The 12,104-nt window shown below is 57.9% G+C and overlaps 1 protein-coding gene across 1 annotated transcript; it reads left to right on the plus strand.

Moving 5' to 3' along the window:
- Positions 1-262: 262 nt before the first annotated feature.
- Positions 263-10,651, plus strand: LOC123369113 (zinc finger protein 420-like). The gene is made up of 5 exons (XM_045014474.1): positions 263-325; positions 1,817-2,946; positions 3,456-3,474; positions 6,918-7,133; positions 7,949-10,651. Exons 1-5 carry the CDS (start codon positions 263-265, stop codon positions 9,326-9,328), a joined length of 2,808 nt encoding a protein of 935 aa, XP_044870409.1. The 3' UTR covers positions 9,329-10,651.
- The last annotated feature ends 1,453 nt before the right edge of the window (positions 10,652-12,104 follow it).

Raw genomic sequence — 12,104 nt, forward strand, 5'->3', positions numbered from 1 at the left:
TTAAGAACAAAAAACATGTTAACTCTGTATAGGAAATATCTTTAGGTGCTTGTTTTTGAAAAAAATATGGAAATGAAAAGTAAGTTATTTTTGTTGATATACCTTGTTACAATAATAAAGTTTTTACATTTTGAAAAATACCTGTCTTGGTGTCCACACTTACAGTGGAGATTTCAAACTGGTAGCAAATTCCCATCACCATTTACAACTCTCATCTTTGTCATCCCGTGCGCCAGAGGTAGCTGATTGTGGTGGATGGTTGATGCTCTGCCAGAACTTGCTACCCCAGGCCAGAGACAGAATTTGCTACCTCTTGCGTTTCCAGGTACCGCTGGCATAGAGCAGCTGCGTGGAAGACCTTACAGCAGCTGCAGCGGTACAGCTGTGCCACCGTGAGGTGTGTAGTGTAGAAATAGCCTTTGACGTCAAGGGGAGGTTTACCTTTGATTTCAATGGGGAAAGAACAAGGCCAGCGACCAGTGCTTTTGAAATTCCCACACTCTGTGGATTCAGCAGCTGAGGAGTTTGCCCTACAAGTTGATCTGCCGGGTGCCGGCTCAAATCGATTAGGAACCATTTGATGAACTCTGACATTCAGACCTACATTTAAGAGCCTAACCTGCAACCAGCCACCTGTGTGAAATAGGGTGGAATGACCTGGCTGGGCAAACATTTGCTATGTGGATTTTATTTAGCTCCTTGGCGTGGTTAATTTCTTAGACTTGTCCAGGCACGGATGCAGGCACTTTGCATTTAATAGGTTGAATGGCAGCGCTCCTTTCAGTGTATCTGGGGAATTGAAAGAAATAACCATAGAGCTCCCAAGCCTTCCCCAGGTCTAGAGAGGACCAGGCACTGCTGTAAGGGGAACTTAATAAAGGCAGGAACTTCCTGCTCTCACCTGTTTCCTCTGGAAGTATCAGGTGGAGTCCCTCAGCACTGAGGGGCTGAATCCAATTGATGAGCTCTCCTGGGAACACCTTTGGGAATAATCCTTCCAAGCGGTGAGTCTCTGGGCTAAAGGGGAAGTGCAGGGGGAGGGAGAGACACAGGCAAAGGCAGGAAATCGCTGCCTGGAAGAAAAGGCTGCCAGACCCAGGGGAGCGTAGCTGAACGGTGGCTGGGACCAGAGGGATCCCGCATGGGCAGCATTTGCACCGTATTTAATTTTGTGTTCGTGTGAGGAGTGTGTTACGGGGTCTCGCTGGGTGAAACAGCCACTTGCTATTGTTGGTAGAATAGCAGCGCTACAAGCTGCGGTCAGGCTTCAGTCACCCACTGACCCAAAAACCCCTCAGTTATTCACCCAGATCTATGCCAGTTTCCCTGGCTGCGTTACGCAGGAGATCAGACTAGGATCTACGAACGTCTGCCAATCTCTCCCCACAGCCTTGAGCAAACCTCCAGGGAAAATTCTCCAGCAGCTGAATTCAGAGGCCAGTTGCTGCAAAACCGACACTCCAGCCCCTCTCTGCTTTCACGCCCTCAGCCAAACCTGCCACGATCTCCCGGCTGGAGCGCGGGGAGGAGCCGAGCAGCCTGATTCTCCAGGACTCCGAGGAAAGGGAGGGCCTGAGAGGTGAGGAATGAGTGACACCAGCTCAGAGATGGTCTGGGAGAGCAGGGAAAAGCTGGGATCCCAGCAAAGCCACTGGGAGCTCCCCAGTCTGCCTTGTCCTCTGCAGGTGCCCTGGCCTCATGGCAGGCATCACTCCCAGCTCCCACCTGACCCTGGCAGGAGCCCTCGCCTCCCCCAGCCTTGGGGGGATTCGCTTCCTGCCCATCAGCTGCATCTCTCTCTCTCGCTCTCCCGCAGAAGGTGCCAGGACAGCGAGTGAGAACGAGGAGGAGAATCCCCAGCAGGAAGGGTCTGCGGGAACAGAGCTGCCCAGGACGTCTGCCACACAGCGGGGAGGAGCCAGCGAGAGCCCGGGCGGGGCAGGACCGCAGCAGGGAGAGCCCCTGGAGGAGAACGAAGCCGCCCCGGGGGAGAAACCCTACCAGGGCACCCAGTGCCACAAACGCTTCAGCCGCAGCTCCAACCTGCTCCGTCACCGGCGCTCCCACACGGGTGAACAGCCGTTTCGCTGCACCGTGTGTGGGAAGGGCTTCACGCAGCGCGGGGAACCTCACGGAGCACAGCCGGATCCACGCCGGGGAGCGCCCCTCCCAGTGCCCCCAGTGCGGGAAGGCCTTCGCCCTGAGCGCCTCCCTGCACCAGCACCGCCGCAGCCACACCGGAGAGCGGCCCTACACGGGCCTAGAGTGGGGGAAGGGCTTTGGGGTGAGCTCTGCGCTCGTGGTCCACCAACGCATCCACACCTGGGAGCGCCCCCACCGGAGCGGGGAGTGTGGGCGTGGCTTCTGCCACAGCTCCAACCTGGTACGGCACCTGCGCACCCACACCGGGGAGCGGCCCTACAGCTGCGCCCAGTGCGGCAAGCACTTTGGGGAGAGCTCTGCCCTGATCCAGCACCGGCACACTCATGCCAGCGAGCGCCCCTACCAGTGCCCTGACTGTGGGCAGGGCTTCAGCCAGGCCTCCCAGCTGGCCCAGCACCGGCGCACCCACACCGGGGGACGGCCCTGTGCCGAGTGCGGGCGGCGCTTCGGGGAGAGCTCCAACCTCATCAAGCACCAGCAGGGGCATTCGGGGGAGCGGCCCTACAAGTGCCCCCGGTGCAGGAAAGGGTTCGGCCACCCCTCCAACCTGATCCACCACCAGCGCACCCACATGGACGCCGAGCCCTTCAAATGCCCTGACTGTGGGAAGAGCTTCACCCAACAGCCGCTACACCCAGCACGGCCAGGTCCATGCCGGCCAGGAGCCCTACCAGTGCCCCCAGTGTGGGAAGGGCTTCTGCCAGAGCTCCCATTACACCTACCACCAGCGCAGCCACACCGGAGAGCAGCCCTTCCGCTGTGCCGGCTGCGGGAAGGGCTTTAGCCGCAGCTCCAACCTGATCCGGCACCAGGGGATCCACAGTGAGGGGACCCCTGCCAGCCAATGACATGGGGCAGGAGAGGGTGTGGGAAGTTAGGGTGGAAATCAGCTCAGAGAGGCCCTGCCACAGACCCACCTCGGGGAGAGGGGCTCAGTCGTGATTCAGCACCAGGGAATCCCCATCCAAGAAAGCCCCTGCCATTGACCCACAGACTGTGTGGGAAAGAAGCTGACATGGTAAGTCAGCCTCTACCATCAAGTGAGTTCCCAGTGTGCTGCGGTGGCTGTGGAGGCTGGCCAGGATCCTGGGAATGTTGAATAGGAACCAGGAGACCATCCCCAGAGACTAGATCCAGTTCTGGTGCCCACAGTTCAAACCGGATGGGTCAGACCAATGGTCCATGATCTAGCCCAATATCCTGTTTTCTGACAGGGGCCAATGCCAGGTGCTTTGGGGAATGAACAGCACAAGCAATCATTGAGTGATCCATCCCCTGTTGTCCACTCCCAGCTTCTGGTGGCACATTGGAGTGGGTTCATAGGCATTGCCAGACTGGCTCAGATCCTAGCACCAGCTAGCGCCATATTCCAACTCTGATAGTGCCCCAACTGCTGCAGAGAAAGGTGTGAGAATCCTACAGTAGCACACGTGGGGTAATCTGCCCCCCATGTTAGGTCTCAGCCTGGACTGTAATGGAGCATAATGGCCTGAAGTGCAGGCCACAAGAATGGTTCCGGGTCTGGCAATACCTTCCTTGTAGCGAAAGACGGAAGAAGCTCCATCTCTTTGGTTTCTCCAAGGGAAGGCTCAGAGGTAACTTGATTCGGGTTTACACGCCCCTGCATAGGAAGGAGATTCCTGGTGGCAGATGGCTCTGTCATCCACAAAGTCTGAACGAGATGCACAGCTGGGAGTTGCACCAGATCGGAACAAAGGTGGACATTTTTGACAGTGCGGGGAAGCAGCCACCGGGGCAGCCTTCCCAACGGACATGGTGGATTCTCTATTCCTGGGGTCTTTAGATGGCGACTGGAAGGTTATCCTCGAAGACATGCTGTAGCTCTGCTGCAAGCTGTGGGCTTCATGCAGAGATCTCTGGGTGAGTCTCTGGCCTGCGTTACGGAGATCAAATTAGATGATCCCAACAGTCCCTTCTGGCCTTAAAATCACCTTTAAACTAGAGAGTCTCATGCTTTGTTGCTTCTGCAGGCGGAACCCATTGCACAAGCCAGGGGCTCCTTGCATTCCTCTACTTCCCCTACTAGCTCCCGTGGGTCCCCCTCTCATCCCTTTCTGGTTCTGGGATTCCCCTGCCCTGTGCCTGGGGCTCTGAGTGCCCCGGATGACTCCGTCCCCCATACAGTTATCCCCTGTTCACCTCCCATTGCTGGGGTTCTATCTGCCTCCCCATCCCCACTTCCCCCATATCTGAGTCCCTCATTTTCCCTCTACCAGGGGTTCTCTATGCCCCCATTCCTGGGTCTCTGTGCTCCTATTCCCCCTGTACCAGGATCCCTCATTCTCCCCCTCATGCCAGGGGCTCTGTATGCCCCCTCACACCCCTTTGCCCCTTCCCCCTGTTTTTATTTTCTTTCTGTCTAGGAGCTGAGTCATGCAGGATGTCAACCTTTGAAACTGAGCTGGGGGTGCTGGGACCCAGGAAGGTGTGAACAGCTGTCATCAATCTCTTCTTTGAACTATGGACAATTACAGAGATGGTGGAAGCTGTAGCACCACTAACCATAGACCAAGGGCAGTGCGCACCCCATATTTCCCCATTCTGTGTTTGGGTTTTTTTGGCCAGATCCATGGGGTTCTGCCCATTGACGCCTAGAACGTGGCCTGAAATTGCGGAATTGATCGGCCGTGGCACTCAAAAGTGATCGTGTTACAGACCAACAGAAATGTCATCGAAGCTAAGTGCAGTGATGTGTGTGGAGATGCTTTGGCGGGAGCTTGAATCTTATCAGATGCCAGGAAAACCATATTGAGAGAGACCCTGCCCTTGAATTACATGGGAGGGTGGGGGAGAAGGTTCAGAGCCGACACATAAAGGGCTATAGAGCCTCCTTGAAATCACTGGAGCGATGCCACTTTACACCAGCTGAGAGTCTGACCGCATTGGGTCTCCTCCAGTTTCTTCCATACAGGGTAGAACCCAGGGCCCTTGCTCATTAAGATGCCTTGTGACCTTCCTGGGTGGGGTGCCAGGGGACAGGTGATATGGCAGGGGAGCAGGTTTATGGGCTGACGTTATCTGGCCATCTGTTTTGGAGACAGGGTTCTCTCAGCCAGGCCGAACGGGAACTGAGTTCTGGAAGTATCTGCATTCGAGTGAGTTACTTTCGCCTCCCCTGCTCAGCAGAAATCATTAACCCCCAGGCCCAGCCTGTCCCCTAGAGATCTGTGCCTGTCCCGAAATAAGAACATAAGCACGGCCATACTGGGTCAGACCAAAGGTCCATCTAGCCCAGTATCCTGTCTTCCAATGCCAGGTACCCCAGAGGGAATGAACAGAACAGGAATCAAGTGATCCATCCCCTGTTACCCATTCCCAGCTTCTGGATTTGGAATCCAAATGCTGCAGGCTCCTTGCTCTGCTGGATCTTGCAGCCTCTTGTAATGATGCCTCTGGCCGGGACCTCTGCATGGACTGAACCCAGGAGCTCTGGATCTAAAAGCTCAAGGCACATCTGCCTGAGTGATGGGATCAGAGCCCTCAGCTCATAAACATCCATAAATAGTCTAGATGGGGACACCTGAGTCACCCTGTGTGGGTTATTCTTCAGGTTGGGGCGCAAGTCCCAAAGGCCGCTAAAAACCAGAGCTCCCTGCGAGGCCAGACCATGGCCTCCTGGCCTCTGCAGCGCCTGGCTCCTTAGTGCTAGGGCAGGAGCCAGTGACATCTGGGGAATGGCCCCTCTGTGCCCAGAGCTGCCCTGGAGGCTCCCAGATGTCTGACCATCCCCGTTCCCAGTGTGTACCCAGATCCCACTCCAGCTCCCGGAGCCAGGGCCGGATTTCCAGTTAGGAACACGAGGCACGTGCCTGGGGCACCGCCAGCATTCTGGGGGCACCTAAAAGTCAAAGGGGGGTTTTAAAGTTCCTATTTTTATGGGAAACATGAAGGTCAGCTGCAGGCATGGGAGGGGGAGGCTGAAGAGGCTGTGCCTGGGGTGCGTAAGGTGTCAGTCTGGCCCTGCCTGGGGCCCCCACTACAGGGGCAGGGGTTACAACAGCCCAGGATAGGCCAGGGCCCGGCCCGGGGGGTGCAGGGTTCCCGGGAGGGCGCGAGGTTCCCGCATTGCAAGTGGGGTGCTGGGTATCCCCCATCTGCCTGCGGGGGGGGCTCATCCCGGCGGGGTTAGACACCGGCTCCTCCCCGGGGGTCTGGTGTGTCTGTTCGGGGCGGGGTGGGGGGAGATCAGCGGCTCTAGGCGGGCAGGGGGGACCCAGCTCCGCGGTCTCCCGATGCCGGCGGCCCGGCGAGCTCAGAGTTAAAACCAGCGAGCTCCGAGCCCCGGGCCGGAAGGGAGCGGCCGGCGCTGCCCCGGCCCACGTGCGGCGGGAGCGGGGAGACGCGGCGGGGCCCCGGGGAGACGCAGCCGCAGAGGCAGGAAATCGCTGCCCGGGGGGGGTGGCTCGGAGCCGACCTGGGACCGGAGACCTCCCCCCCCATCCCTCTGCAGCCAGCCCCGGGGTCTGTGCAGCTGAGCCCGGCAGGGTCCCTGCTCCAGCCCTGGGTTATTTCCTGCCCTGCCCTCCGCCTGCACGTTGAACAAACCTCCCGTGCTTAGATCCACGTGCAGCTGTGTCCGGGCTCCGGACCCATCGCTCCAGGGGGCCAGCTCCCCCCTGTGCCTGGAGATCCCTGATTCCCCTGCAGGGGGCGCGGCCCATCTGCCCCCAGGGGTCTCCCTGCCTCAAAGGGCCCCTAGGAACATCTCCACCCCCGCTCCGCTTTCCCCCCAGCAGAGAGCTGCGCTGGGGTCCAAGCCCGGGCGTGTTCTCTGCACCGAGCCCTGGGGGGAGATTTCACCGAGCCCGGTCTCACCTGTTTCTTCTCCTGCACAGGATTCCCCATCCTCGACCCAACCTCAATCCCCCGGATGGAGCGAGGGGAAGAGCCCAGGGTCCCGGATCTCCAGGGCTCCGAGGGGAGGGAGATCCCGAGAGGTGCCCGCGCAGGTGAGGAATGAGTGACACTGGCATCCAGGGACGAAGGGAAGAGCTGGGATCCCAGCAAAGCCGCCAGGAGCCCCCCAGTTCTCTCAGCTCATATGGCAGCACGTACACGCCTTGCTCAGGTTCGGTGCCCCACTGCGCCAGGTGCTGACCAAACAGAGACTTAGCACCTAACCCGAAGAGCCTTCACTCTTAAGAGGCAAAGGGTGCTGGGCGGGAAAGGGATGCAACATACAAGGGTTTGGCTTGACAGAGCTCCGTGTATCTCCAGATCCACAGCTAACGTTAATCCGTGTTGCTCATTGATTCACACCAGCCCCCTTGACTCCAGTGGAGCTATGGGTGATTCGCACCAGCTGCGGATCAAGCCCCATCGACTCCATCGGAGTGATGCCCATTTACACAAGCATGGGATCTAGCTTGATCTGCACCTTAAATACCAGCTGGTGCTCACCGCTTCCTTCACCCTTGGTATAAAAGATTAAATGAGCATTGCAATGTGAGTTTCAGAGAGATCCTCATTACCCAAGGCTCTGAGTTTTCGCTCCTACCCTTCGTATCACGTACAAATGTAAATAATTCCCTAATCATCTCGTCTCACTCAGTATCATCCCAAGCAGGTCACTCCCAGATCCAACCTGTCCTGCCTAACGCCTGGCAGGAGCCCTCCCACCCCTCAGCCTTTCTCTGAGGGCTCAGCTGGGCCAATGGAGTGGACACCCCCCCCCCCCTTCAGGGAAGGGTTTGTGGGAATTCGCTTCCTGCCCATCAGGTTTTCTGCTCTGTGACAAACCCTTTTGCCTCCCTTCTCTTGCCAGCACAGGGAACAAGCCCTGGCTGGATTCTCTCTCTCTCTCCCAGTAGGTGCCGGGACAACCAGTGAGAATGGGGAGGAGAATCCCCAGCACGACGGGCCTGCAAAACCAGAGCAACATGGGATGTCCTGGAGCCCCGAGCAGGGAGATGTCGGTGGGGCAGGACGGCAGCAAGGAGACCTTCTGAGGGAGAGCTCTGCTGAACGGGAAGGAGATCCCTGGCAGCTCCAAGACTCCTCTGGGTGTCAGGAGGAGAGACTGGCCATATGTGGGCAGTGTGGGGAGAGCTTCTCTCAATACAAAGACCTCGCTGAGCACCAGAGATCCCATAGAGGGGAGAGACCCCATCAATGCCCTGACTGCAGGAAGGGTTTCACCTGCAGCTCCCACCTCCTCCAGCACCAGCGCACCCACACTGGCGAGAGACCCTTCCAGTGCCCCGACTGCGGGAAGGGCTTTGGGGTCAGCTCCCACCTCGTTGTCCACCAGCGGGTCCACACGGGGGAGCGCCCCTACAAATGCCCCGACTGCGGGAAGGGCTTCAGCCAGAGCTCCCACCTGGCCAAGCACCAGCGCACCCACACCGGGGAGCGGCCCTACAGGTGTGCGGCCTGCGGGAAGAGCTTTGGGGACAGCTCCTACCTGATCCAGCACCAGCGCACCCACACCGGGGAAAGCCCCGGCCTGGCCGGCGGGAGGGGTGCGGAGGAGAGGCCTTACCCATGTCCCCAGTGCGGGAAGAGCTTTGGCACCAAGCTGGCCCTGAGCCGGCACCAGAACGTGCACAGCGAGGAGCGGCCCTATGAGTGCGCCGAGTGCGGGAAGAGCTTCAAGCTAAGCCGGCTGCTTATCCAACACCAGCGGATCCACACCGGGGAGCGGCCCTACCGATGCCCCGACTGCGGGCAGAGCTTCGGCCGCAGCTCCCACCTCCGCTCGCACCAGCACATCCACACCGGCGAGAAACCCCACCCCTGCCCTGACTGCGGGAAGGGCTTCAGCCACGGCTTCCAGCTGGCTCAGCACCGGCGCGTCCACACGGGGGAGCGGCCCTACGGGTGCCCTGACTGCGGGCGCAGCTTCAGCCACCGCTCCACCCTCATCAAGCACCAGCGCACCCACACCGGGGAGCGGCCCTACCACTGTGCCCAGTGTGGCAAGGACTTCAACTGGAGCTCGGCCTTCATCAAGCACCGCCGGACCCACTCGGAGGAGCGGCCCTTCCGCTGCGCGGACTGCGGGAAGGGCTTCCGCGAGAGCTGCACCCTCATCCAGCACCAGAAGATCCACTCGGAAGAGAAACCCTACAAATGCCCCGACTGCTGCAAGAGCTTCAGCCTCAGCTCCTACCTCGCCAGGCACCAGAAAATGCACACGGCCTAGGGACGCCAGCGGAGGGGGCTGCCCTGCCCGCACAGGGGCATTGTGGGTACCTTTCTGAAGTGGGTGTGCACCCCCTGCTTGCACAGAGATGTCCTCTCGCCTTCCCTCTGGTGACTGGAGCGTGTATCAGAATTTATGTGGAATTTGTGGCCCTGGAGGTTTTTAAGAACAGTTCCAGATCTCGGACAGGTCCCACCTCTCATTGATGGTCTAGGTATATTTGATCCTGCCTCAATGTGGAGGGAGGACTGGAGGACTAGCTGCTTTGGCAGGGGGGATAGCTCAGTGGTTTGAGCATTGGTCTGCTAAACCCAGGGTTGTGAGTTCAATCCTTGAGGGGACCACTTCAGGAACAGTGGTAAAAATCTGTTTGGGGATTGGTCCTGCTTTGAGCAGCAGGTTGGACTCAGTGATCTCCTCAGGTCCCTTCCAACCTGATAGTTTGTGATTCTGTGACTTCTCAAGGACCCTTCCAGCCCTGTGAGTCTGCTGCTAACCCCTACACTGATTGAATCCCCCATGGGACAAAAACTTTGAATTTCAGAGATTTTAAAAATTTGATTTTTTTTTGTCCTGATTTGTTGAAAGCTCCAATTTTTTCACAAAATATTATTACTGGGCACAATATTTCATTTGATTTATTGTTTTGACTAATTATCTTCTGTGCTATGCGAGGCAGTGTGGCCTAGGGCAGTGTTTCACCACCAGGGCCTTTTCTTGTGGCCGCGGCCTCCTGGGCTGTGATGGGGGCGGAGAGGCGCAAAGCAGTGGCCCCTCTGCCAGGGCCGCCAGCAGTGGTTGGTCCCTGCCCCCCTCGGGAGACGCAAACGCTGGAGGTGCAGGCGGCTGGTGAATTCCCCACTTTCCCTAGGGGCGGGGGGCAGGCTTCAGCCATGGGGCTTTGGTCTCCATCCACGCCGTGGCAGGCTCCGGTTCAGGCTCTGACCCCAGGCTCACCATCCCCTACACCATCACCACCCCCCATTATCCCTGGGCCCTGCTGCCTCCCTGCTCCCTCCCCATCCAGGGCTTAATCTGTCCCAGGGCTTGCTGGGGCTGAGTAAGTCTGCTGTGAAAAATATTAACAAACCTACAAAGATCACTTTCACAGCAGAAGACTTACCAGCTAGCAAGTCTTAGGGGGGAAAAAAGCACAACCAAAAAAGCAAAAGAAACAACAAAAAAGAACATGTGAAGCACCTTATTTGTGTTTCTGTTCTATTTATGTCCAGTAAAGAATAGAAACAGCTGTAAATTATTTTCATTACTGAGTCTGAAAAAACCCTACGTGAATCCATTACAAAGTTCCAACTGCCACAGACCCCTCCTAGCTGGAGCTGTGAGTGGGGGGCGGGGGGGCGGGCACAGGGGAGATGCAGAGCGGAGAGTCTCAGGGGAGGGAGAGAAACAGCAGCAGAGACAGGAAATCCCTGCCTGGAGGAAGCAGCTGCAGGGACAAGGGGATGGGAACCTGAACCACAGCTGAGACCAGCTTGATCCCCCCGAGCCAGCCCTGGAAGCTGCATGGAGGGAGGCGGGGTCTGTGCAGCTGAGCCCAGAAGGGTTCTCCACCCCACCCCTCCAGCAAGCACAGGAGATCTGTGCAGCAGAGTGCCCTGGCCACATTTGGGTGTCATGGGGTGCGTGAACTCAATAGGCTGCTGGGAACAGGAGGGGCTGCTCCCTGAGAGGCCAGACAGACGGATGTTCCCAGGTGGGGGCAGCCATCTGTCTCCATAAGGCACCCAACTCCTCTCTCCACAGCGCTTAGCTGCTAGTTCTCCTGGGCCCAGAGCAGCCTGAGAAGCTCCCAGGCACCTGGCCACACCCCATCTTGATGTGTGTGTGGGGAACCCATGATTCGTCGCACGTCACCCCAGAATTGTCAGATTCCGATGGGCTTTTCACTGTCAGACTTGGTCTTTGCAGGGAGGCTTCTCCCTGTGTGACTTAAATAAACCAGGATTTTTTTTAAAAGGAAAGTAGGAAAAACAATTCCATCATGTATGACCCCAAGAATCTTATCACACAGGTGACTGGTGAGGCCTGAGCACCTTTTGTTCTGTGGACCAGCCACTAGAGGGGGATGTGGCAACGCTTTTAGCCCACCAGCCACACAAACAATTGGTCGACAAGCACTGAATGTCGGATCAGCTTCCCTGAGTTCTCTCCCTAGCTCTGGGAGGGATGTGGGGCCTAGTGGAGTGGAGCAGGCTGGGCTGGGAGCCAGGACTCCTGGGTTCTATCTGCAGTGCTGGGAGGGGCGTGGAGTCTAGAGCAGTGGTTAGAGATCAGATCATAGGGGAACACCGTGTTCTGGCCTGTTCCTTACAAAAGACAGTCCCCGCCGCCGGGGCCTGGGGATGCTGGAGGCGCCAGGCATTCTGCGGCCCTGCCCCAAGCTATCCATTCCCAGCAGGTGTCCAGACCCCGCTCCCGGGTGAGGCTCTAGTTCCCAGCTGGCTGTGATCGCTGTGGCCCCTGGGGAATGAACACCCCCTCCTGCTTTGCACTCTCCTGGCTCTGGTCCCGGAGCCCCAGTTATAATGGCCTTGGATGCATCAGAGAAAGAGCCATGGGGAGGGGTGCATGGTTCCTTCATTAGGAACATCCTGTGGGGGGTGGAATTCCCAGTAGATTTTATAGGGTGCTGCATTAAAGTTCAGCCAGGCCTGTAATGGGTCCCCCAATATCTGCTCCTGCTGTGAGTTCTCTCTGGGACTGTGAGCCTGCAAGGATCCGGTCTCTCCTGCCCCACACAGCCCTAGCCGGGGTG

This window comes from Mauremys mutica, chromosome 4 (genome assembly GCF_020497125.1).
Source record: "Mauremys mutica isolate MM-2020 ecotype Southern chromosome 4, ASM2049712v1, whole genome shotgun sequence".
Taxonomy (NCBI): domain Eukaryota; kingdom Metazoa; phylum Chordata; order Testudines; family Geoemydidae; genus Mauremys; species Mauremys mutica.

What these genes read in the sequence shown, in the direction of transcription:
- LOC123369113 (XM_045014474.1), top strand. Translation starts at nt 263, where the DNA reads ATGCTCTGCCAGAACTTGCTACCCCAGGCCAGAGACAGAATTTGCTAC. An exon ending in GCTACCTCTTGCGTTTCCAG is followed by an intron (nt 326 to 1,816) that starts GTACCGCTGGCA and finishes GCTCTCCCGCAG; the next exon opens with AAGGTGCCAGGACAGCGAGT. An exon ending in CCCGAGAGGTGCCCGCGCAG is followed by an intron (nt 7,134 to 7,948) that starts GTGAGGAATGAG and finishes TTCTCTTGCCAG; the next exon opens with CACAGGGAACAAGCCCTGGC.